Raw genomic sequence first — 27,862 nt, 5'->3', positions numbered from 1 at the left:
TTTGCATTGATTTCCTGCGCGCGCGTTCCGAAGAAAAGCCGTCAAAATTCTTGATAAAGTGGCCTCAATAGGCGCCAACACGCTCAATTTTACGGACCTAGGGAGCCCCTACGAGGGGCCTCCCAGCACACCACAATCGGGCATGGATGCGCCGGACGCACCGCATACGCCCAAATATATGGACGGCGGCAGCACCGTGCCCGTCAGCGCCAGCATCACGCCCGGCGTCAATATACCCGGCAAATCAGCATTTGTCGAGCTGCAGCAGCATGCCGCCGCCGGGTAAGTCAACGTACCACATACATGCCACATGCCACATGCCACATGCCCCAAGCATCAAAGTGCATTCATTGTTTGCCTATCAGCGCCACAGAATCAACCGGCAAAAATGTCAAAAGGACAAACACAACGCTCTCATGCAACTGACAAGCTGCATGTCTGACTGACGGACTGACGGACTGACGGACTGACGGACTGACTGACTGACAACTGCCTGCCCCGTTCAGTTTTAGCCTGCAACTCGTAAGCGCTTTGTTATCAACTCGGCGTCATCAGCTCTTAATTTAACACACCCAAAAAGAATTGACTTTAGGGCGTTAACCAGATCTTTATTGGACTTTAATTTGGTCCCAATTGTATTGCTCCCTGCTCCTATCTTGGGCTGATATGCAAAGTAATAAGTTATTTGTCAGTTATAGATACATATTAATAGATGTTATAGAAAACTAATATCATAAGAGCTTGAGCTAAATAAGCAATACAATTTGTTGAAGAGCATGATATGAACACCATCAATAAGTACTTGAAGATTAGCAAAAGCTTTTAAATAAATATTTGTGAAGTTGTATCTGTTAGCTTTAAGCAGATCAAGATATATCTAGCGAAAAATGTATCACAAGCACATTATTTGTATTTCTGTTTGATAATATTAAATCTTAGTCTTAGATGAAGATTTGAAGCCTTTAGATTAGATAAAGATTGCCTTCGACTAGATACAAAAGAGTTCCGCTTTATTTATGCCTGCCCAAAAGAGTTAGTTTTAGCCTTGACTGTCAAAATAGAAAGTATGGCAAAAAAGTTTGCTTTTAAAACCAAAACTAAATGAATAAAGAACAAGTTTGAGACAGTAAATTAAAATATTTGAATGGTACGTGAATCCTTCACGTACCTATTATAAGAAACCAGATACTTCCATGTTGCGATCAGGTCTTCGTTTGTGTTCACTTTCGAACGACTTTCAATTTGTAGTTGCAATATGGATTATCATATAAAATATTCATATTTATATATTCAATCAAGTCCAACTTATAAGATCTAATAAATAAAACGATTCATATTATTATATTAGAAATATATGTTTAGCAATCAAGTCAAACTTGTAAGATCTACTTAAATTACCGAACCATTAATATGGATAATATTTGAAATATATGCCCAGCAATCATGTCAAATTTATTGAATAATGTAATACCAGATCCATATCAATAAATTCCAAATATACGCTCAACATTCAAGTCAAACTTATTCGATCTACACAAATGACAGATCCATAAATATGGATAATATGCGAAATATATGCTAGGAAATCAAGTCAAACTTATTGGAACTATTGAAAATATATGCCCAGCAATCAAGTCAAACTTATTGGATAATGTAATGCCAGGCTTCATATGTATATATTCAAAAGATCAAGTCAAACGAATGATCCATATTAATATATATTTACAATATATGTCTAGCAATAAAGTCAAACATGGACAGCTGTCAATGCATTTACTTTTATCTGAAGTATAAAATCTTCGGCTCAGTTCACCGCTGGCTATTGGGCATAATAAAAAGCGAGTTTTATCAGATTGCAAAACAACATATTTTTAACATGAGGATAACTTTTATCAGCTGATCAAAACAGCTATCAGCATATATGTACGATACACTACACTTGTGTACACATACTTGCCCTTACTTTAATATTTCACTTTATTTATTTTTTTTTGTTTCTTGATTAAAGAAGTCACTTGATGTAGTTGTTGCATTTATGCCAAATGGTACTTAAATGTATCGGGGCAACTTTTCCGGATTTATTTTATGCTGGTTGTCCCCATTGCCTAGGGGTAACCGGGGCACCCGGGCTTTGGCTCCCCGATTTGCCTGCGGCAATGGCAACGGAAGCCAAAAATAAATTCAATTAAGTGCAGTTTAGTAAAGTTCGCTTTAACTTGATATATGTATGCATATATATTTGTGAAGAACTGTAGGGGTGCGTTAACATTCGTAGAGCACTGTACATATTAGTTATGCTAGTTGTGAGTGTTTCCCTGCCTCTGTGTAAATTGTTTTTTGCAACGCACGATTCGATTGTTCATTATGTGTACATATTTCATTGCATTTTGCGGTTTGCGTTTTGTCAAGTTTTGTTTTTGTTTTTGTTTTTTTTTAATATTTTTTCGTGGTGCGTGTGGAACTTGGCTCGTCGGTTCGTCGGTTGGTTGCCCAGTTGCCATATTGCGGAGTTGAGTTGCGGTTTCACTTTGCCAGTTGTCAGTTGTTTCCGTTTCCGTGTTGCCTTTGCCCTGCCCCCCTACCCATTCCCCTATCCACGCACCGCACCGCGCCTTATTGAATATTTCATGGCTTATTATTGGGCAATCGGTTAGAAATGTTCCAACTCTTTGGAAAGCCCTGGGAAACTGTTCAACTGTTTCGACTGTTTCGACTCACTTTAAGGCCCGCGGCTAAAGAAGTGTTAACAAAATATTTACTAGCTGCATGCTCTCTGCCGCCTCTGGGCCCGAAACAATTTTTATTGATTTTCCTTTAGCCATATCAAGTTTAGGGCTTTAACTAAATAAAGTCATGGCAAAAGTTGTTGTTGTTGTTGTTGTGAGAAATAAAGTTTCGTTTGGACGCTTTGTGCATTAAACATGATATTTCTAGTGGAACTGAGGTTTTATTTTGAGGTACGCTGGCATTTCATACACGTTGTACAGCACTGAAAATGTGTACACAAAACACGCAAACTTCGCCCGGCTCAGGTTCGATATAGTTTTCCATGCATTTGTTGTACTCTGACCTGAACTGGCGTGCCAAAAGGCCGACAATGAATATGCCATGAGCCACAAATGGGCAAATAGTGAAAACTTTTACCTTTCCGCCTTTCAGCTCTGATTTTATATATATTTGTATATATTTTCTGGTTTGTCTTTGCAGTTACGGCGGCATACGCAGCACCTATCAGCATTTTGGTCCGCAGGGCGGCCAGGATTCGGGCTTCCCGAGTCCGCGCAGCGCCCTTGGCTATCCATTCCCGCCCATGCATCAGAATTCCTACTCCGGCTATCATTTAGGCAGCTATGCGCCGCCCTGCGCCAGTCCACCCAAGGATGGTAAGTACCCAAAAAACAAAACTCATTTAATGCTCACCACTTTTTGCCTCAATTGTTCGGCTGCGCACATCATTTAACGTTGATCAGCAGCTGTGGCGATATCTTGAGCTCAGGCTGTGCCTTTGGCCTCAACTCAAGCTCTTTAAATTCGCACTTTTTGGCGACACTTGAACTCGAGTGGGCAACGCTCGCTCAAGCGCTTTTGTTGTCATCCAAAATGGGCTTGACTTTGACAAGAAATACCCTACGTTCAATAACACCACAATCTTATTTAATAATAATCAAGCAGTTGGCACTTCAAATCAAAACTTTCCAAGAAGAGAGCAGCTGTGCGGGCAAACACACTTTCAATCGGAAGATTTATCCAAAAACTGAACTTAACTTAAATAATTCTAGATATAAAAAAACCAACTGCATCAGCTTTAAGCAGCATTTGTGTATTGTTTTTACTTTATTATTATATAAAAGACTTTATTGTGCCAAAACGAGTCTCATTAAATTTCATAGTCCATTAGGCTTAATTTTAATTATTTTCCGCACCTGCTTTGTTTTTATAGAGCTCTAATATTGTTTTTATATAGCAACATATTTGCCATGTAGTTTAAAATGTAGGTTTGCAGCAAAACCTTGATAGAAGATTTTTTGAGCGAGATCGCAAAGTTCCTTTTGAAGCAAGCCGAAGTTTCAATTGATTTTTAAACTATGTGTCACAGCTTAAGCCAATTAAAATTGGTCTCAAAATAAGCGAAATAATACAAATATTAAAATAGGAAACTATTGAGCACTAGAACAAGTTACTTAACTTGGGGCCCCAAGCATTCAACTCAACAAATTTTTGGGCAGAGAACAAATCTAGCCCGCGATTTCTTCTTTGAAAATATTTAAGGCCTGCAATATTTTCAGCAGAGCGGGCAATTGTATTATAGAAAATTTTATTGTTTTATTAAATGTTTTAAAAATATATGCTAATTAGAAATTAGATGTGCAAAGTTAGTTTCAAGCAAACGTGTCCAAAGAGAGTTGACAAAAATACAGAGAAGCTAAGATATTTGGTAGAGACAAATTGATCGCGATATTCACAGTGACTGGCATAATTATAATACAAATTTTATGAATATATATAATTTTTAGAAAATATATGCCAAACAGAAAAGGCTCACATAAAGATATATATAGAGAAGTTAAGACATCTTCTATGTATATATTTATTCTGATAATCGGAATATAGAATTCATTCAAAAGTTTTGTTAACAAATATGCCATATAGAATATATATAGATGTGTACAAATAAACATATCTATTAGAGTTCGAATCGAGCCATGAGCCGAACTGACAAATATATAGAGAGAATATATCTTTATGTGATATTCACAGTGTCTGGCATAATTGCGCGCTTGACTGTGACATTTTGTTTAACTATTCGCATTTTGTTAAACAATTTAGTTGTGTTTGTTGGTTTTTTGTTTCGTTTTGTGTTTCGCTTGAGCAGTTTTGTTCGTAAGTGAAAAGCAATTCATTTGCCCAGCTATAAATGCCTATACAATATACACTTATATATATATATATGTATGTATAGTTCTCTGGATTGAACTGCAGCTTGACATTTGTCACACATTTATCGCGCATACGCCGCATTGGGCAGGGGCGGCAATCAACCTTGCCTGTTGTCTCCGGCTCAATTGAATGCCGTCAACAGCTGATCGCTAGCCAAAAAGTTTTGCGCGCCAAAAATGCTAAATATACGCCTAATAATAAATGGCCCACTGACACACACACACACACCAACACACACATATGCGGCTGTTTGTGTAATTATAATTGCCGTAATTACGCTTTCGTTTGGCGTAATTAATTACACCATTCTTTGCTGTAGCTGCCAACGGCCAGCGACATGTGCAGCAGCGATCCAATAGCTGCGACTCACACACACACGCACACACACGCACGCACACACACGCACGCACACACACGCACCAGGGACCTGGTGTCAGTCTGACTAATGGCCCATGTGGCACGTCGTCTGTTGGGTGGTCACCAAATATATATATATATATATATCCATCTCGCTCGCACGCAGCCATTTTGTCATTATAGCGGGCAGCACGTGCTGCGGCGCCAATATTTTCGACTCAAACACACACACACTCAGGCGTACACTCAGGTAAGGGTAACGTTTACCTTATATAGGCGCTTAATAATAGTCGCTGGATATTTGTGCTTTTTTTTGTGTGTGTGTGGCAACAATTAGCAATTGCAGTTGAACCTGGGCAGCGAGTGCTTTGAACTTTTGCTTTTGTTTATGCCGCATTTGTTAATTAAACTTAATTGCGGCAACAGTTTTACAAGTTACTTAACGTTCGATTTGGCACTGCCCAAAATGCGAGCTGCTCTCCATTTGGTTGCCCGTTGCGACTCGCTGTCTGTCTGTTTGTTATGCATTCCAGCTCGGAGCTCATAAATATGCATTAGCTTTAAGTTATGCACAGTACGTACACACACACACACACACATAGACACACACACACAACAAATCGTAGTCGTTGCCATAATTCTTAGGCCTAATTATAAATTCATCATTGAGCCCTTTTACAGCGCATAAATGTCTTCGTTTTTGCTGCCTTTTTGTTTCTTTGTGGCGCTCGAAAAATATGCACTCCTCATACGTTTCGTTTCGTTTTGGTTTCTTTTGCAGACTTTTCAATCTCAGACAAATGCGAGGACTCCGGCCTACGCGTCAATGGCAAGGGCAAGAAAATGCGCAAGCCACGCACCATTTACAGTTCACTGCAGCTCCAGCAACTGAATCGACGTTTCCAACGCACCCAATATCTGGCACTGCCCGAACGTGCCGAGCTGGCGGCGAGTTTGGGCCTCACGCAGACGCAGGTGAGTCCTCTACACAATATCTATATCTATATCTATATATACACATAGATAAATTAAGTATAATGTAATGTAAGTTGAAAAGGGGCGCAGACTTTTCAGCAGCAGTGTTTGCTCGCTTTGATTTCTTTTCTTGCTTGCAATTCTCATTCTGTTAAAGCTGTGAAGAGGCCTAAAGCCTCGATTCCAGCGACAGCTGCAGCAGCAGACTTTTTTGTGCAGATTTTTTGCAGCTTTATTCTTTGCTCTCAATTAAGGTTTTATTATTATGATATATTTACAAAATATATAGTATTTGAGCTTAGCTATTGGCTTGAAGGCTAGTTTTGTTAATTGAATTTTTAGTTAGAGAGAAAATCAAGAATTCTTAGCTAGAGTCAAGCAAAAATATAAAAATCGTCCTAAATGAGGTTATTTCTTAAGCTAAGAAGAATATTCTTTTTTCTAAAACTCTTTATAATGCCAATCCCTAAATGATATTCCCAAATATAGTACTCAACCTAAGCAAGTATCTACTTACAATTAGAATGATTTACATTTATTTAAAGTATGTAAATTCCTTTTTGATTTATGCTTAATTCCCAATGCTCAATGCTTAAATATTTTTAAATATTGAAGAAAGAAATGCACCTGAAATCTCTTATAATTTCAAGTACATTTCTTTCGCTCTTTCTTCAAAAGAGTTATCAGAAGTTTTTAGATTTAGAGCTTCGGCTCAGTCGAGTAATTCCCTGAAAGCTATACGCTGCAATATGGCAAAAAGGGAACTTTCATGAGATATGCAAACATTACTGGTCTCAGAGGTCCTCTAAGCGCCGACTCAATTCCCTGGCGACAGGGTCCTGCCCCTGGGCAGAAACAACAAAAAAACCGAGAGCAGCAGCTAAATGCATTTCAAATTGAATTGTTGACATGCCGCTAATGTTGACTGACAAACGAGCCAAGGCAGTCGCAAGTAACAACAACAACAGCAACAACGCCCACGCCTGTGACCCACACACACATACATACAGTATCTATGCATGCATATAGATGTAGATACATAGATACATAGATGCACATATACATGGTTACAAGCCGACAGACGGGGCACTAACGACTGTGTTTAATATCATAATGTATGCGCGCTCTTCCCCTTGTTGTTGTTGCCTTTTCACTCATTTTGCACGTGTGTCAATGTCAACTTTTGTATGACGACTCAGCAAAAACAACAAAAAAAAACAGCAACAACTGCGACGAGTATCTTTTAAATGCACGCGCTACTGCCCACGACTAAAAGAGAGAAAGATACAAAAAAAAAAGAAAAATAATTGTTGTGAAAAGGCAAAAACAAGGCCTGCCTCTGCCATTGTGGCTGGCTTGGGCGACACCCACCCAGTTTTCAGTTCAAGTTCCCGTCCATAGTGCGCGATTCCCGTACCGAGTCTCCACGTCAAACTGTGCCGCATTGTTTTTCCACAAAAACTTTTCCACATCAACAGCAAAAATAGTTGCAAAAATAAATATAAAAAAAAAAAACGAAAAACAGCAACAAAATTGTAACAAAAAGGAAAACAAATAGATGTGAATGAGTCTCGTTTTTGAGAAATTTATTGATAGTGGGCGTGGGCTTCCTAATTGAATTAGTGTGCCACAAAAGTTCACGCACACAGACTGAGGCACATTGTAACTCAGCTGAAATGAAACTTGTAAAACAAGTTGAAGACCCTGTTGTGTGTGTGTGTTGGTGTGTTGGTGTGTGTGTGTTGCGTGGGTGTTGCTCAGCCGCAAGTTGTTTATCAAGATAGTTATTTGAATACGGCTGCGTTGCAGACACAAGTCTCGGCGTCTTCGGCGTCTGAGGCGGGGCGTGCCACACGGCGGCTGTGTAATAAATTCTTGTGCCAGGCCAAAAGCAGTTTACTTAGTCACCCCATAAACGCTGATTTACAAGAGGGCTCAAATGCACACATAGAGAGAGAGATATGTATATATATAGAGGCCTAGACGCGGGCGCCATAAAATGTGGCGGGCACAGCCGAGCGAGGTTTTTGGCCGGGCAGCTGTCAATCGATGTCCGCATTGTCAGCGCATGCAGCTTTTTCGAGCTTGGCCAAAAAACAGCTAACTAAACAAACAGCCACGCCCACTGCTGTATATTGCAGTCAGTCAGTCAGTCAGTCAGCCGCAGGCTGCGACCACAATCAATTTGCCTTTATCTGGCTGACCCTGCGGCATTTGCTGCACTATGCAAGAGGGGTTATTTAATTTATGACTGCAACAGAGGGTGTCCAACAAAAAAAAAAAAAATGCAAAAGAAACTAACTGTTTCTTTGAGCCAAGTCCTGGCCGGGCCAGGTCCTGTCACTGTGTGTGGCCGGCCGGGATAACTTTCGCTTTCGGCGGCGCGTGTTAATTAAAACCGCCCTCGCAGTTAAGTTCAGTTCGGCAGCCGCAGCGGAAGTTTTTTATTGATTTGCCAGCCATATAGCTTAGCCATAGCTAAGTTTTGTAATTGTTATTGTTGTTGTCCAAAGCCACGCCAATGTTTGACCCGTGCAAACAAACCATTGTGCTTTGCCTCAAGATTTATGCGTTACACAAACAACAACTGCATTGGCCACTCGAGCCCCAGCGCCAGCCCCATGTCTTAATGGCCTTCAGCGGGCAACGCCGGACAAGTTGGCCAAGTTAAAGCTTTTAGACGTTTCTTTCTTAGCTATATACTAGCGTATATTAATATGGGTTTGTCATGAACCAGGTAACGTTCAGCAAGGAATCGTTTTTTCTGAGCCGCACTCAAGTACAAGTTCCAAGTTTTGTCAGCCTATCTATGTGAACTGGGCTAACAGCTCGATATTGTGGCTGAAACTAGGCATAGCTGGAGCGGGGTTATGTATATATCAAGCAGCCAGCTCGATCGTAGCACTATATATTTTAGCTGTCATGGGCATTAATTGAGAAATTTTTGATGTTTTTATATGAAACAAGTTTTTAGTATTTGTGGACAGATTCTAGATTTGCAGCGGTTATGTTTGCATAGAGGCTTACTGCAAAATTTTAATTTAATTTTAAATAATTTTTCATTAAATTTTGCTTAAGATCCGACTGCCATATAACAATATTCAATACCCCAGAGCAGAGCATTAAAACTTCGTTAGCTTGCAACTGGTTTTTCACTCCTGCCTTTATTTTTTTTGTGTTGTTGTTTTGTTTTGTTTAGTGTTTTTTTTTTTTTTTTGGGCGTGTTGTACAATTTGTTGTTCTTAAAGTTTTGCATGTCGAATACACGTATTCGCATTTCACAAAATGCAGGCAGGCAACGTTTAGCTGAGAGCTCGGAGCTCGCAGCTCTCGACTCACGGCTGACACTGACAGCTCGTCGTCCGGCCTAGCCTCAATCTGGCGACACGTTCTAACACCTGCTAATGAAAAATGCAACAGCAATGGGCAATAGCTATAGATATTGCCGTATATAAAACTGTACTATACAAAACTGTGGCAAATTAAGCTTTTGTTTTTGTATTTGCCGCTGTTTTTTTTATAGCTGCTGGTTTTTTATTTTCATTTTTTTTTAATGCTGGCTGCAAAATATAATTATGGTAATTTCATTATTATTATTTTTTGCGTCTTCTGCTGCTGCAAAGACTATATATAAAACTTGTTTCTGCTGTCGGCCGTCAGCTGCCTTCCCAGACAGCCCCCCGCTCCCCTTCACACTCTAGTCGGATCTTTCACTTGGCTTTAAGTACGCGCACTTGTAGTTTGATTTTGAAAGTGCATCCGGTGGCGGCTGGATGCCAGATCAATATGCTACTATATGCCTATATACAAACACATATCTATATACATGTGTGTGTTCCTGTGTTGGCGAATCGCTTTCGCTTTGATTCAGTTTCAATTAGAGCTAAATGCTGGCTACTGTTTTCGTGTTTTCTTGGCTTACACCGCCTGCCGCCTAATTGAATAATTACATAGAACGTTGGCAGCTGATCGCCAATGCTTCAATATCAAACAACAAAAAAAGAAAGAAGAAGGCACCCAAAAAAAAAAACACACACAAGCTCGAAAAACTCAAACTCAAAGCTGACAGCGCGAGACAAACGCAAACACTCCAAAAATAATAATGTATACAATAAAAAATCTGTGAAAAAAGCCGAAATTAAACAGCGCTGCTGTCCGTGCGAACCGCTCAACAAGCTGATCTGGAAACGCAAAGAAGAACCTTTTAAACTGCGTGTTTATGAGCTCATATCGGCACATTTTGATCTGGCTGTGCCTGCTCCCACAATAACAACACGTTGGCAAGAAGAGGCCCCGGCTGGAAAGGGCGCAACGGCTGGCTAAGATTTTGTAGGAGGCCACGCTGACTCGAAAACAAAGGATTTTGAGGATTTTGGCAGCAACATCAAGTTTATGTTTAGCAGATGAACTGCCAAAACGGCGCTTGTGAGCGCTAAAAAAGATTCCAGACTCCGCGCAAAATGTTCGCACGACAAATATAATAAATATATATAGAAATTCATAGAGTTAGCAAAGAAAATGAGTTAAGGCGAGCTTTCGCTGAAACTTACTTAATTAGAACTTTTTCTAAAATAATTGTAATTCAAAAAGTGACTATAATTAAGTTTACATGTTCAGAAACCAGGAGAAGCAAAAATAACAAATAATAATAATAATAATAATAATAATAATAATAATAATAATAATAATAATAATAATAATAATAATAATAATAATAATAATTATAATAATAATAATAATAACAATAATAATAATAATAATAAATTAGAATAAAAAAAAATAATGAAACTAATAATACAAATGTGTATAACAATAATACAAATCATCGACAACAATAATACAAAAATAATATTAATAGGAAAATTAATAAGAACAAAAAAAAAAAAATACAAATCATATTAATAAGAAAGTCAACACAATAATATTAATAATGAAAATACAAAAAAGAATAATATTTATTATAAAATTAATAATGATCACAATAATAATAATAAAATAAAATATTAATAATGCAAATAAAATCGGTGTAATAATAATACAATTTAATAATATTTCAATCATTTTATATTCTCCCAAAACGACTTTAAGTGTGTGAGGTCAGAGCATAGCAAAAGGACTATGCTTTCCATACACAAATATTTGGTATATGTGTGTGAGTAATTATGTATGTATGTGTCGCTTTTTCTTGGCCTTAAAAAATTATTGAAAATGAATAATTTCTTTAAGCAACTCTTATAACTAAAAGGCTGTGCTAACATTTTTTGGCTGGTTTGTTCAGCTGCCCTGGCCTGTCTGCAAAAATCAACAACGCCTGCTGTGCGTGTGTGTGTGTGTGCGAGTGTGTGTGTGTGTGTGTGTTGGCTGCTGCACGCAGACGTAGACGCATCGCCCACGGTGCACACCTTTGCAGCAGCCTTTGTTGCGCTTGTTGCTGTTGTTGCTGTTGTTGCTGCTGGCAGCGATAAGTCTGCTCCACCCCTAGCCCCAAAAGAGCGCTGGCACTGATATACAGCAAAGGTCATGGACTTGAAAAAAAGCGAAAAGCACACACACACGCACACACACGCACACGCACTGACCAAAAGTTTCCGTGGAATTCCAAAGAAACTTTTACAAACATATTTGCAGGCATTAAAATAAAAATTAAAATTAATTTGCACAGCAACCGCATTGCGTTTAGTTTTATTAACTAAACTAAATGTGTGGCAAAAAAAAAAAACTAGCACAACTCGATTTAAATAATACAAGTGTCGAGTTAGTATCAGCGGCTAACTTGGAGCGACAGCAACGAAAAAAAAAACAAACTAAAATGAAAATGAAAAACTGGCTGACCGCATTTAAATGCTCAGGCAACGAACGTGACGGCAGCAGCAGCAGACACAGCAGCAACAACAGTAGCAACAACAGCAGCAACAACAACAGCAGCAACAACAATGGCAACAACACATCGTATATCAGTGATTGCCTGATTTACGCGCGCAATGTCAATTAAATTATGGCACATAATACAATGTAACTCAACAACAACAGCAATAACAACAACAACATGTCTTAATCACACGCACATTGCAACAGCAACAACAACACCAGCAACAACAGCAACAACTTTGAGTGACCCACCAGCAGCAGTTGCTGATCGTCGTCGCCTCCCTATGTCGAAATTTTGCACCGTGCGTTCGCGTAACAGGAACTTTGAATTAAGTTTGATCAGCGCAGTTGCTGTTGTTGTTGCTGTTGCTACTGATGCTGGTACTAGTACCTACATCAACAACAGCAACAAGAGCAACAACAACAAACAAGTTGCCATTAACAATGATGCATTGCCCCGAACCGGAGCGACTCAGTGTCTCAGCTCCAGCCGGGCAACAGACACGGACAAACTAGCGGGTCGGGACGGGCGGGGCGGGGCACTTGGGCAATTGCTCACACTCTCGGCTCAGCTCGTTGGCAGAGTGTCGCCTCATCTCTCAATCATCTGGCCCGATCGCCATCGAGTGACAAGTGACCGCATTTGCATTTGAGCGAGCGCATCTAATGCATAGTAAAAGTATCTGCGGCTCGTACAGATACAAATGTATCTTGCGCATAGTATAAGTACAGATACATAAATGTATCTTGCGCCGAGCGTGCCTTTAATTTGATTATATAGTCAACATTTGTGTATTGTTTTACGTGCTGTTTGCGCAATCTTGATGCGGCTTGACATCATTTTGGGCAATCAAAAATAAAATAGAAAAAAAACAGACAAATGTGTGCCAATGGTTGTTGATTTAAGTATTCGAGAAGTTCTTTCCTGAGCAGTTCTCGAAACTGATTCGTTTCGGTTTAGTTCTTCAGCGGAAGCTCTTTGAAAGGTTCCATAACGAATTTGTGTTTTTTTGGAAAGCTCTTCGAACTAATTCATTTCGATTGATTCCATAACGAATTTCAATTATGGGCAAAGGTATACCTCTTGTCGCTAGGAACTATGCTCCTGAACTAATCCACATTTGATCTACCTTCCACGCCGCAATAGGGAGCTCTTCTTCCAGCTACTCTTAAAATCATAACAATTTTGCATCTCATATATTTTCATGCCTGACTGCGTCTATTTGTCGCATTTGAATGTTTGCTCTCACTTTTTTTGCCTCTACTTTTGTCTTGACTCCTTGCGGGATTTACCTGCTTCGCTTATAACAGGTTGTATCTATCCAGTCGGGGCAACTTCTGCTGCAGCAACTCATCAACTTGTGGCTATCTATATCAACAGCATCTATCTTAATAGCAATAGAAAGCAAGTTGGGCTCCTTTTCTTCTAAGTTTTTACTTATCATTAAGTTTTCTGTGTTACAATCGCCTGCAATATCCTGTCCTGGCCACTTCCTATTAGTTGGCCCAGCTGTGGCCCAAGAGATTTTGCCGCTTGTTGAAAGCAAGTTTCGCATTTCATTCACAATATTTACAATATTCACAATGCACCAAACTGGTCAGCGGCTCAACGGTGCAGCCTCATCAAATGTGGACAGCTGTGGTGCAGGAAATTACAAAATACAAAAAGTGTGCAAAAAACCGGGCGACAGTTTTAAGCGTTGAAGCCTGCTCAGCCCCTGGCTCCAATATGGCTAAGTGAGAGTATTCAAATAAATAAAATTTTATGTTTATTGCGCATAGCAAAAATGCCGCCGAGTGAGCCAAAAAGAGAGGGAGACAGAGAGAGAGAGAGGGAGCCTGGCAGACGACGGCGTCTATCTGGCTGGCAATAGATCTGAGCCAAGACTTGGGCATGGCTCAAAGTATTGACAAATAAAACGTGGCGGTTGCGTTAAAGGCTGTTGGCTTAATTACGCGCATATTTGTTGACACAAACACACACACACACACACACACACACACACTACAGACTGTGGCCTCAAGGATGCGTGCCCGTCCATGTCTTTGTGTCTGTGTTTACAGCTCAAGATTTCAGTTACGCGATAATCACAATAATTATTATTTTATTATGAAAAGAGAAACAAAAAGAATCAACTTTATGACGACGAGGCATTGACGGCACAAAACCAACTTGGCAACACCCCGCCCAGGCTCGAGCTCGAGCTGGAGCCCGTTTCTGTCTTCTGATGTATTCTTAATCGATTCGTCGAGATTTGCGCGCTGTGGCCTCTGGCTTTGGGTGGGTGCACCACGAGGCAGCGCATCGGGCTGGAGTAGGAGTGCGGGAAGAGTACGGGACTGAGGATGAGTCAGCGCGAGCTCATGTTATAATTGGTTCTCAAATTTGCGAATCTGTCTCGTGCAATAGTTGGCAATACGAAGCGGCTGCAACCCTTAGGAAAACCCTTAAACCCCTTCAGCCAGCCCCAACTCCTGCTGCTGCCTTGGCCTTGTAAATGCGATGCCAATTAAACTGCTCGAATATCTGTTCGTTGTTCTTGTCATGGGGCCATGTACTTTGACACCCCAATTAATGTTGCTTGTTTTTTTTGGGGGGTTTCTCGATGCGAGATGCGCGCACTGAAAATCTTTAGAGACAGCAACAACAACAACAACAACAACAGCAAATGACAACAATAGCAGACAACTTTTAACGCTTGGTTAATTTTGTACATTTTTCCACTCTTTTGTTTGTTTTCTGTACTTTTTTTTTTGTAGTTTTCCGTGTGCTGTTTTTCCATTATCATGATCGCTGTTTTGTGATATCCGTTTGTGCTGTGTGAAAATGCATAGAAAAAAGTCAACAACAACAACGAAAACGAAAACCTTAAATAAAACGACAAATAATAGTTAGCTGGCCATGATTTCATTTGGCTTGGTGAAAAAAAAATATTTAAATTACGACTAAACAAAACAAAACACAACTAAACAAAAACGACAAAAAAAAAACCCCAAAGAATGCGCTTATATAAATTGTGCAATTACCCGCCACACTTTTTTTTTTTTTTTTAAATATTGTTATCTGTTTTTTAAGATCTCATAAAGTGAAATGAGATCGTCACCAGGGCGTAATTATGAATTGCTGACCACAAATATGATTTGTATACAACGCATATACCCATTTAATAAGGGCTAAAGCAGGGCATGATGTGCTGCAGTGGACACATACAAGCTTTACAAATATCTATACATATACCTCTTAATTATTAAGAGCCCATCTGAGCTCAGGATATTAGCTATCTAGATATATATCCATATGTAACCCATTTGAGTTAACAAGTCTTGGATGTAGGGTATAGCAGGGCATGATGAGCAGTAATATATCCCCTAATATATCCTAATATATCATTAATCATTAAAAGACCATCTGAACTCAGGAACTATAAGAGCTAGAGTCAGCTAATTTTATATAAAATATGGGGTATAGCAGGGTATGATTTTTTCTAGTAGTCTCATGTAACCTATCAAGATATAAAACCATATATATCCCATTAATTATGAAGAGAGCCCATCTGAACTCTGAAACTATAAGTGCTAGAGTTAAGTCCTAGGTATACCTAACTGTAGACCATATCTCACGTTTTATTTTCAAGATAATGTCTCTTTACGCCTTTCAATAATTCTTATTCTTGTCAAGCTGTTTACAGGGTAACCTTTCTTCTACTATGCTCACTATTTGAATAAACATTTATAAACCTCAATGTTTCGTGCTTTTTGTCCGTTTCACTTAATTTGTTAGTATGAATTGTTTTAGTTATTTAATAGTATATATATATAATTTTTTGTCTTCTCCCAGCGCCAGGCCCGTTCCAATTTAGTGGAGTCGGTGTGCGACGGCCTGGAAAATGTTTCAAGTGCATTTTTATGAGCGCTCTTTAATTTTGTGGCTATGCAACGCCGCAAAAGAATTTGTGCGAGCAGAAATTTAAATAGCGGTAATTAAAGTTGTGGTTAAATAATTGACCAAGTGCAGAGCAGCAGCTTTTAATAAGGGGGAAAATATGGACAAAGAATTTCTAACTATCCAAACAAAACATGCTCCGATATTCACATAAGTTCGAAGATTTCAGAATATCTGGACAGCAGTAACAGATCTTGCAATATATATATATATATATATATAAATGCTCGTTATAGAGTTGAGCTATGATCTATTATTGAATATAGATTTCTGAAAATTTCCTCTCGCAACATCCGAGCAAAGTACAGGGTACATTTCCGTACAACTCAACGTTATCCAATTTACGTCTTTGCAAGCGGCGCATTGTTACATTTCCAGCTTGAGTTGGGCTTCCCAGAATATAAATCTCACAAACTTTTCGTATATATAGTATACAATAACGAATAGATACGTCAGTATCGACACGTGATCGAGTATATTAATCAGAGACAACAAGTATGCGGGTATTTCTTTCAATGGAATCGCATTAATATTAAACAGACAGCTTGGCTTTAAGTATTTACCAAAACAGCAACAGCTGCGTCTTAAGCGCTGGCAACCAAAAAAGAAAAAAAAAATAGTAAAAAATATATATACTTTTTGTTAGATTGTCAGTTAGCTGCCCCTAGCCCCTAGCGAGCTGAAATGTACTTTTAGCTGGTTCGACTGTCACCTGCTGCAGGCAGCGAAGCCGAAACTAAATTAAATATGACTAATATTTTGCAGTGACTGTAGCACACACACACACACATACACACACACGCTGAGATAACAAAAACAACAATAAGCAGAGACAGAAAGCACAACAACAACAACAACAACAACGTTGACTAAGTAAAACTTAAATGCGCGTCGCGCTCTCGAGTTTTGTTCGACAAAAATTTTTATTATTTTTGCTGTTGTTATTGTTGTTGTTGTTGTTGTGCGCGTTCCGCCCCGTCACGCCCTCCTCACAAGCCAGCAGCGACGCGACGTCAACTTGGAACTTGGAACTGCAGCAGCAACTGCTCCGCAGTCCCCCCTCCCTGCTGCTGCTGCCGCTGCTGCTGTTGTATCTGCTTAGAATCTCACCTTGACAATTGTTGATCAAATGTTGCCGCCAATTTATTGTTGAAAAATTTTTGCGTCAGCTGCTGCTGCCGCTGCTGCTGCTGCTGCTGCTGCTGTTTTTCATCATAATTTTTGAGCAGTTGTTGTTGCTGTTGTTGATGGATTACAAAAGCACAACTGCAACACTGACTCAGTTTTAGTTGCTGGCTACAAATTAGAATTACAAAATTTCAAGGCCTTGCAGGTGAATCAAAAACGAATGAGATTTCAAATTCGCTGCTGACGTCGCAGTCGCTGCCGCTGCCGCTGCCGCAGCCGCAGTCGCATTTGTGTTCGTTTACGTATTCGCAATTCGCATTGCATGCTGCTGTTGTACAATTTTCAATAGTTCACAGACAAAACTGTGACTGGAGTGTACATGGGAACAGTTTCCGGATTTGACAACAATGTTGCACAACAGAAAAACACGGCTTTAAGAATGGCAACGGATACGCATCATCCGTTGGGCTGTGAACAGTCGCGAGATTTGTCGCAGCAGCAACTGTTGCTCCCGCAGCTGTTTGCTGTTGCTCCCGCTGCTGTCGCTGCTGCTGTTTAATTGTTTCTGCGTATGCGGCCAGGAATGGCAAAAGGCGCATTTCGATGTGCCTATAAAGCACTAATTGAGTTAGTAAAATGCTCGATTTGTCGCTAGAAATTCTCTAACTTGGTCAATTGGCATGCGGCTGACTTGTTTGCCACTTCGCTGGAATACACAGCCCAAAATGCAACACAAGCTGTGACCAGAACGAGGGCTGGCTCCTGGGGCAAACGTCTAACAACTTTATCAACTTATTGTATATTAACGTATTAATATAAATGGGCCGTGTTCAATCGAAACTTGCTGAAAGTATCTGAATGCGTGTATCTTTCTCCTGTCACATTTTATGGCTCGCTTCAAGTACGTGACTGAAAGCCAACAGCAGCAGCAGCAGCAGCAGCGGCAGCTGGTGAAATGCTCATGCGTGGCAGCGATTAAGCAATCACCGTAGCAACAGCAACAGCAGCAACAGCAACAGCAGCAACAGCAGCAACAGCATCATGTGCCTATATAGAAATTAGATCAATATCTTTATTTATTTATAAATTGTTTTACGTGGCTGCCTCCAAGGAGTGCGCTCATTTCTCATTAAGCGCAACGCCGGCAACAACCAGCAGCAGCAACAGCAACTGCGGCAACAGCAACTTGTTAATTGTTGTTGCTGTGTTAGAGACGTTATATAAACTGGCCGCTGACTGTTGCAGAGTCCGCTCCGGCCTTGCCTAATTGCATATTTATTGTTTATTAAGCAGCGTTTCCCGCGGGGCAAGCTCATAACTTGCCACTGGCTGCTGTTGCTGTTGCTGTTGCTGCTGCTGCTGCTGCTGTTGCGTCTCATTCACTTTTACGCATTGCCTATATATGCATAAATTAATGAAGCGCGCGCCATTCATTGCACTGCGTCTAGTTGCTCATTGATAAAGATCAATGGCATAGCCGAGACAACGTCACACAACACCCCGGGGAACACAGCACCGTAGTCGGAGATCGTAGTCTAGGCCAAAATGGTCAACTTGTCGCATACTTTGCATGGCCACGGCTTGAGCTTCACTGAGCAACAGTCGGCAGCATAATTCCAGCCACGTGCGTGGCCAAGCCGGGCTCCGTTTGAGGTCAACTAGCTGCAATCTCTGGCAAGCTGGGCAAACATGCCCGCCGGCCACGTGTTTCAACTTTGAACGTGGCTGCTGCTGCTGCTGCTGATAATGTTGCTGCTGCTGCTGATGTTGGGGCACGGGCTGCCATCGATTTGCTTTCAATTTGTTTGGCAGCGGCTGGCCAGGCGGTGTTAACTTGCGTTCATTTGCCGTGCTCCAAAGGCTAAGATGCTGCTGCTGCCTCTGCTGCTGCTTCTGCTGTTGCTGTTGCGTTGCCGCCTGGCCTTGAAGCCTTTGAGCGTTTTTTGTTGAAACTGTTGCCGTTGCTTTCTACTTTAGTTTATTTTTCTGATTTTTACTTTTTGGGTTTTCTTGTTTTTCGGCGCTTTTGGCATGCACATGGGGTAGGCGTTGCCCAAAACAGCCCGCAACGATTTTATTTGGAAATCACTTTTGTTGCACCTACCCAGACCCAGACCCGGGCCCAGGCCCAAAGTTCCAGTCCAGGGCCAGAGAGCTGTGTCTGTGGATGTGTATTAGTGTCTGCTTTTTCGGATTTTTTCTCTTTTAGTTAAGGTTAAGCAGCCGCTGTTAACAAGCGGCGGGGCAAACGAAAGACTTAGGCAACGAACTTGAAATAAAAAAAAACTACCTTTCGCCTTGACTGTAGAACGTTTGCATGCGGCCTTTAATGAGCTGTATAGCTGAGGCTGAATACTGAAGACCGCGTTCGACTGTACAGCATGTGCGTGACACTTGACTCTAGGGCATGGCACATGGCTCCACCGAACGACAGAGCGAGACAGAGAGAGAGAGCGCGAGAGAGAGAGAGAGCGCGAGAGAGAGAGAGGGAGGGGTAGGGTTAGAGACGTGCGCTTTTCAAAAGAAAACTTTTTTTCTCTTTGCCACGACATGGCATTGTGTTCATTATTATTTATATATATATTTTTCGTTTTCGTTTTCTTTTTTTTTTTTTTTTAATTTTTGTAGTACTTTTTTAAGTCATTGCCTGCCCTGCGGCGCAACGGCAACAGTTGCTGCCGCTGTTGCTGGCTGCATATAAAATTATAAACAAATTTTGCCGTTGCCAGCACGTAAAACAACAACATGAGCAGCAGCAACAGCAGACAATCGCATGCAATGTACAAATTTTCCAACAATGAAAAGGCAGCAACAACAACACAAACAGCAACAGCAACAGCAAAATAATAACAATAATAAAATGAAAATGCTACGGCCGGCAAGTTGCGTAATCCGTCAACCATGGCAGTCAAAAGAGCAACGCAGCGAGAAGAGCTAAAACAACAGCAACAACAACAGCAGCAACAACATCTACACACAATCTCAGCTTAGACTCTTGTGTCTTTGGCAGTGGGTGGGGCTGCAGCTAGTTGTGGTTTCTCTTGCACGCAACAATTGTGTAGCCCAAAGACAACATGCAAAGCGACAACAGCAGCAGCTGACACAAGAGCAACTGTTGCTGCTGCTGTTGCTGATGTTTGCTGCTGCTGTCGGCAATCGCGAATTTGCAATCTATTCCTTAAACATTAAATAATAAATGCGTTTTGTTTTTGAGTTTATTTGGCTTTTACTTTTTTGTGTTTTTGTGCTAGATAAAAATCTTTGCCGCGTTTTATGAATGATCGCCAGCAAGTGGCCGCTCAACCCCTTCCAACGTCTTCCCCTCAACTGCCCCCCCCTGCCCCTGCTGTCAGTGCCAAAAAGCACTTGTTGCGCCAGCTTCAACTTGTTATTGTTGTTGTTGCTGTTGCTGCTGCCCGTCGCCGGCTGTTGACGAACAACTTTAGCGACAAGATCATAAATCAAAATTTTATTTCATTTCGCTTCCCCTCTCTCCCCCCCTCTCTCTCTCTCTGTCTCTCTCTCTCTGTTGCGCACATTTAAATTTTTATGATTTTAGTTTTTTTTTTATTTCTGCTTCTTTTGCGCATAAATTAAAAATTGCCGCTGCGCTGGCGATTGCAGCGCGATTAAAATAGATTGTCCGTTGGCCGCCGCCTGGCGACCGGCGACCGGCCAGCGCTGGAGGATGACGTCGCTGCCTAAGCACGTCGCCATCAAATACCCACTGACTAACTGACTAACTGTCTTAGTGGCTGACTACCTGGCTACCTGGCTACCAGTCTTGAGCGCAGCTGGCGCGTGCTTGTGTTGTTGCAAGGAAAGTTTATGGCCGTTAGCTGTCATAAAAACAAAAAGCTGAAAAGGAAAACAAAAGCCGAGATCAGCGAGTGAGCGACGCAAAATTCAAATGATGCCAAAATGAAAGTGAACACGGTGCGTATGCGCAATCTGAAGCTCAGGAAATTATCAATGGATCAGCAGTTGCTGCCGTGGCAATTGCTGCTGCTGCTGCTGCTGCTGCTGCTTCTGCTGCTGTCAATTTGGCTGCTTCGCAGGGGCCGCATTTGAATGTGCCATTAATCAGGCTAAACAAAATGTTTACAAAATGTAACAGCAGGCGGGCTGGCAAAATGCGGCAAGAGCTAATTCAAAGAGCCGCCAGCAGCGGGCCGGCAAGTAAAATGGTTTTAATGTTGGCCGCTTTTGCAAATTCGCGCACCAAAAATGTGCTGAAAATATGTTAAAATCTTGTTGCATGGAATTTATGAATGAAAAGCCAAGAGCCACAGCAACAAAAAGCCAACTTATTGTTGCCAACATAACAAGCAACAAGCTGAGAACAATGCGGGAAAAACACACCAGGCAGCCCAGATTGTTGCTGCCGCTGCTGTTGCTGCTGGCCATAAATTTGTGAACAGCAACAGCAACAGCAAGAGCCAAGTGCAACGCTCGAGAAGTAACAAAATTGCACATTTTGCAGACAACATTTGCAGCTGGAAAATGCAACAACAACAACAACAACAACAACAACAACAACAAGCGTCGCAATTGCTTTTGTTATATATTTTTGGGGGGCGTTGTTGTTGTCATTAGCCGGGCGCAGCGCTGCTGTCTCGTCTATTTACTTTTAGACAACGGAGCAGCAGCAGCAGCAGCAGCAGCAGCTAATAAAGTGGTAACTTCCTTGGAGCTGCATTATTTATGGCCAGCGAGCGCGGTCCGGGCCCTTAGCCGGGGCGTGGCATTGCCATAATTTATCATAGAAAAGGCAAAAGTGACGGCGACTGTTGTCAGTTTCTAAAGAAACTGAAAACGGTTTCTTTTTTGGCTTTTTTTGCAGTGTTTTTTTTTCTTTTTTTTTTGTTGCTCCCACACAAATCATGCAAAAAGCACACACACGAATATGTTTGGTTTGTTCAATAATCAATTGCGTTATCTTTTCCCACGTTTTAAATGCTCAACTGTCAAATGAATTAAATGCCCAGCCGCCAGGCGATTTGAATTAAGAACAAAAAATAAATAAAACGCACTTTGGCTAAGTCCCACAGAAACCAGTTTCAGCTGCGCGCACACACAGGTGCGCAAAGCTCTGATATGCAACAGCAGCAACAACAACTGCAACAACAACAATTGCAACAACAACTGTTACAGCTTGACTATTAGAAAGCCTGGACATTTGGCCGCTGTGGCGCATCTGTTGGCTGTCGACTGGCCATCAATTGTGGTTCTGCCACGCATAAATTATATGCCCAAGTGACATATTGCGGAAGTGATCAACCAACAAGATGCGGCAGAAGAAGAAGCAGCAGCAACAGTAGAAGTGTTGCCATATGACTATAAGCACGCTACAAAGTGGGTTAAAAGGATAATGCCAAAGACTTAACGCAGATTTTCGTTGGATTAGCCGAAGAGCTGATACCCTTGCAATATGCGAAATTCGCTGAGCGAGCAACAATTATGTTCTATGACAGCTAAATGATTTAGTGGGAAGATTTTAATTGAATTTGGTGAAGGTTTTTAATATATGCATACACGCCTTTAATATATATATGTATAGAAAATGTTATCCCATATCTGGCGGATGCTTTTCATCTATACATTATATGTATAGAATATTTTATCTGCTATCTCCAGTTTGAAGAACATAACTTTTAGTGGAGTCCAGCTCCTGTAGAACATATAGACACATAAATGGATAAACATGAACAAGTGTCTCTTCAATGTGCCTCGCACTTCTTGATCATATAATACCTAATATACCCTCTTTGGCTGAAGGGTATAAGCAAAAGTCTGGCTAAGAAGACAGATCTGTCGGTTGCTGTGGCTGCTGCTTCAAGTGACACAGTGACATGCTAATTTCTCGTTTCAGTTTTTTCTTCTTCTTCTGCTTCTTCTTTTCGCCGTTGTTTGCCATATTTGTCCATATGAAAGTGGTACAAATTGATGCCACAGAAACCCATGGAGCTGCAGATGTGGACGACGAGTACCTCATTGCCATGACATAAGGCTGATTGACATTTGACAGACTGTCCGTCCGTCTAGCTGTCAGACAGTCTGTCCGACTACACTTTTACTCTCGTGCGTGGTTTCTACTCTTATTTTTTTTGCATAAATATTCGAGTGGGGCACATCTCTCTAGAGTTTGGCTAAAGTATTCTTCAGGAAATATGCCAAATATTTGGGTGTGTTCATATTTTCCGGGCAATTGCCGCTTTTAGTTTGTGTTATGTAATTTGTGTTAACACACTTTTTCTCAAGCTGTCAAAACATATTTCAAATGCAAATCCGACACTTGAGCAGCCGTTGGACAAGTCAATTTGAAAGTTTATCATTTTATATACATATTATGAAAATTATTCACATTATTTTATGTGGCGCTCTCTCGCTTTTATTTGTTGTTATTTAAAAATCTAAGAGCTAAAGATATTTGTGGTTTATTTTGGAAACGCTTTTCGACAATATTTTATCATCGAGCTCATATTTTGCGCTTGGTTTCTCTTGCGTAACCGCTGACAAAAACTGTGGCGGCAACAACAAAAACAAAAGAAGTACTAGAAAATAATAATAATTATTAAAAGCTGCTGTAAATTGTGTCTTAGGCATCTTATGTATATAGAGAGTTATATATTCGCAAGAACTAGCTAAACGATGCTCGTGAGCAGCTCAATTGAAGCGCTTCACTTGCCCCCGTTCCCAATTCGATATCGTGTGCCGCTTGATTGCGCATTCAATCGACATGAAAATGAAAATGAAAATCAACAATAAACAGACACAACATTTTTTGGCTACCGTCGCCGCCCAGTGCCAACGTCGTCAATGTCAACGATCCGACAGCGCGAGGCGACAATCCAGCGATCCAGCGATCCGGCGATCCGGCGATCCGAGCGATTAGCGCACATGTCTGCCATAGTCAATACCGGTAGTTATCGCTTAATTGAATCAACTGCCGGCGGAATGCACATAAAACTCAAGCCCAGTCGCAGGCGCAGGCCCAGAGTCAAGCTCCAAACATTGCCAAAAGTCTTTTTATGGGGCGACATAAAACGCAGCCAGTGAAATTCGATGGCAAAAGCCACATCAAAATAGGCAGCAAAACGGCTGTAAGAAGTTGAGCATCTCAGAAAGTAGCAGACTGACAGATACCCTATAACTAATTCTGATGTGACCCTGTGCTAGCTTATAACTTGTGTGCGATTGTCCAACAACTTTTGACATACTTGGATTGAGTAGAAAGATAAAGCATATCAAAAACTAGCAGACTGACAGATACCCTATAGCTGCGGTAGCTTATTGCTTGAATGCGATTGTCCGAATACTTTTGGCAAGCTTAGATTAGATAGAAATATAGAGAATGTCTAAGAGTGAAAGATACCCTGTAAACAAGTCTGAAGATTATTTCAGAAATAATGTGTTGTGTTTTCTGTGCGAAAACTTTTGGCACACTTAAATAAAGCAGAAAAATATACAATTTTAAACAGTAGCAGACTGGCAGATATCCTAAACCAAATATCAAATATCCACCTATATCTACCCAAAACCAACCCGAAGACCAGGCGTTGCTGCTGTTTAGAAATACACCGAAGGTTTCTGCTGTTCGTTACATACTTACACAAACGTTAAGCATGCCCTGTTCCCGTTTACGGGGTATATAAAGAGTTAAACAAAAAGAAAAGAGCGCATGCTACGCTATAAAAATTCAGCCAACCGCGAAGAACGACCTTGAACAAGTCGGCTATAGATAAATATATGTATTGGAATACGGCTATATACACATACATATATGACAATATATATATATATATATATATATACGGCTACAATGTACGCCAGGTCTATGTGAAAGATTGCAAACTGTAGATACAGTTAAAAGCGCGCATAAATAGCATTAGATACAGATACGCGCTGCCGTTTTGTATCTATATTTATACATACACTTCAGTCAGAGCCGGAGCCAGAGATTGAGCTGCTGCGGCAAATGCTGCCGTTGGCTTTCAAAAGTGAAGTGCGCACAGCTCAGCGCACAATTAGTTCTACACAACAACAGCAACAACAGCAACAACAATAACAACAACAAGAGATACACGTCTCGACTCGCTGCGATTCGAAAATGAAAATTGAAAGTAACTGTGAGATACATTTTTGGCTCATTTGCTGTCGCTTCAAGTGTGTGTGTGTGTGTGTGTGATTTTTTTTTAATCGACTCTGATGACGAAATTAAACTCATGAATATACTCAGACTCATAATCACACTCACACTCACACTCACACTCAGACTCAGACTCTTAGCTGCTGACAAGATTTTTCTGCTGGTGTCACACGCTGCCAAAATGTGTTTCTGTTTTCTGTTCCTGCTGTTGGATGCATTTTAGCTGCCAGCTGCTTTTCACAAGCGTTCACTTTTAATTTCATATGAAAAGCTGTTTGAAAAGCCGTCGCCGCAATATAAAATAAAACTGTAACTAACTTAGTCAATAGATCAATCGATTTACAATCGATTCTCTTTTGAATGTTAATCGCTGCGATACTGGGCTATTACTTAATTAAAGCCGGGTCTGCGCTTTTTATAGCCAAACAGACAACTTAATTTCTATTTACGGTAATTCACAACACAAACTGAAACTCATGCTGACTTGTTGACGGCCTAGAAATTGCGTCACAAGTGCTTAGAATATCTGTACATCGAAATAGATTGTATGCAAATACAATACAAATATATGTATGTTTTTTGTTTATTTATGTCTTGTTCTTTGGGTTTTGCAGGTGAAAATCTGGTTCCAGAATCGTCGCTCCAAGTACAAAAAGATGATGAAGGCCGCTCAGGGTCCGGGCACCAACAGCGGCATGCCTTTGGGCGGCGGTGGACCCAATCCTGGTCAGCATAGTCCTAATCAAATGCACAGCGGTAAGTGCACAGCACAACACAAGGCTTTATATATACGATAATAGTACTCATAGAGCACACATATCTATTCTCTTTTGGTCTTCGAACAGGCGGTAATAACGGCGGTGGCTCAAATAGCGGCTCACCCTCACATTATCTACCTCCCGGACATAGTCCAACGCCATCAAGTACGCCTGTGTCTGAGTTATCACCCGGTAAGTGCTTAAGATTTATATATATAACCTTAATGACTAACTGATTGACGGACTGCATGATTGACCGACTTACTGATTGACTGTCAGACTGACAGACTGATGAACACAGAGCCCAAGCTGTAGGAGCTTGCTTTATTTTTCCACTTGTATGATTTTGGAAAGGACGTTCTGCCAAGGACCAAGAAAATTGTTAACTTCAGAAGTGAATCCATTTCTATCCCGAGCTAAGATCTGATATGCCTTAGAGCTTAGTTATTATCACTGTTAAGACGCTCCGCCTAAAACTTTCCCATTATCGGTCCTATCTAATTCGCAGAGTTCCCACCAACGGGTCTTAGTCCGCCAACGCAAGCGCCATGGGACCAGAAACCGCATTGGATCGATCATAAGCCACCGCCGCAAATGACACCGCAGCCACCTCATCCAGCGGCGCCGCATCCGCAAACGCATCACCACAATCCGCCACCTCAAATGGGCGGTTATGTGCCGCAGTATTGGTATCAGCCCGAGACGAATCCTTCATTACTAACGTGAGTACGCAGCCCAAGGCCGAAACCAACTACTGCCAAAATATTGTCGCCGCCTGCTAACTGACCAACAATTTTCTTTGCTTTCTTCTTGTGTTTCTTCATTTTCCTTGCAGCGTGTGGCCGGCGGTTTAACAGCACCAGAATCAGCTGCACCCGCCGCCAACCCCCGCCGCTGCCGCCGCCGCTGCCGCTGCTGCTGCTGCCTCCTGGCCGCAGACTGCGGCAGCGCAGTGCTACGAGGCAAGGCCCTGCGCCGAACTGAATCTGCACCACAATGCCCATCCTCATCATCATCAGCATCAGCATCATCATCAGCAACAGCAACATCATCATCATATACACAATGATGCGGTTTTCGTGGGCGATGGCGACGGGGTCGCGACGGGCCAGTGAATGTGACCCAAAAAAGAAAACAAAAACAAAAACAAAAATATATATATATATATACATAAACAAATCTTAGCCAATAATTGATTATTGATTGAGCATTGATTGATGGATATATAAGAACATTGTAAAATATTAAATAATTTTGTATATTTAAATTTGAAAATGTGAATGAGTCGTTTTAAAGTAAGTCTCTCTAAGAAATAAGAATAACAACAAATTCAAATAATTAAAAAAAAAAAACATTCCTCAATATAATTTTATGCAAGTATAAAACGTGTCCTTCACATTGTTTCTATATAAATATATATACTTTTTTTATGTAAACTATAGCAAATTGCATATTGTATAAATATGAACAATAAAAAAAAAAACAAACGAAAAAAAAACACAAAAAAATAAACAATTTAAAAAGAAATCAGCTGTTGATCTTAAGCCCTTTTTTTGTAGAGCCCAGCAAACGCAAAGGTATAATTTGTTTTTGTTTAGCTTTTTAACCGCTAAAAAAACAAAAACAAAAAAAAGAATCAGTAAAAATCAGATCTCAACGGAATATTTTGCATATAATCTTTTATAATGAACTCTCAAATGCACTCGAAAACAACAACAACAATAACAAAAGCAGAACAAATATTTT

At 40.7% G+C, this 27,862-nt stretch overlaps 1 protein-coding gene across 1 annotated transcript; it reads left to right on the top strand.

The window, feature by feature from the left end:
- On the top strand, positions 1-27,862 carry LOC115762179 (homeotic protein distal-less). The gene is made up of 7 exons (XM_030704300.1): positions 1-282; positions 3,208-3,383; positions 6,077-6,270; positions 25,973-26,114; positions 26,204-26,308; positions 26,625-26,838; positions 26,952-27,862. Exons 1-7 carry the CDS (start codon positions 143-145, stop codon positions 26,968-26,970), a joined length of 990 nt encoding a protein of 329 aa, XP_030560160.1. The 5' UTR covers positions 1-142; the 3' UTR covers positions 26,971-27,862.

This window comes from Drosophila novamexicana, unplaced genomic scaffold (assembly GCF_003285875.2).
Source record: "Drosophila novamexicana strain 15010-1031.04,08,12 unplaced genomic scaffold, DnovRS2.1 tig00000564-arrow-pilon, whole genome shotgun sequence".
NCBI lineage: Eukaryota > Metazoa > Arthropoda > Insecta > Diptera > Drosophilidae > Drosophila > Drosophila novamexicana.
The sequence above is the reverse complement of the archived record's forward strand: the minus strand, read 5'-3'. Positions and strand labels throughout refer to the sequence as shown.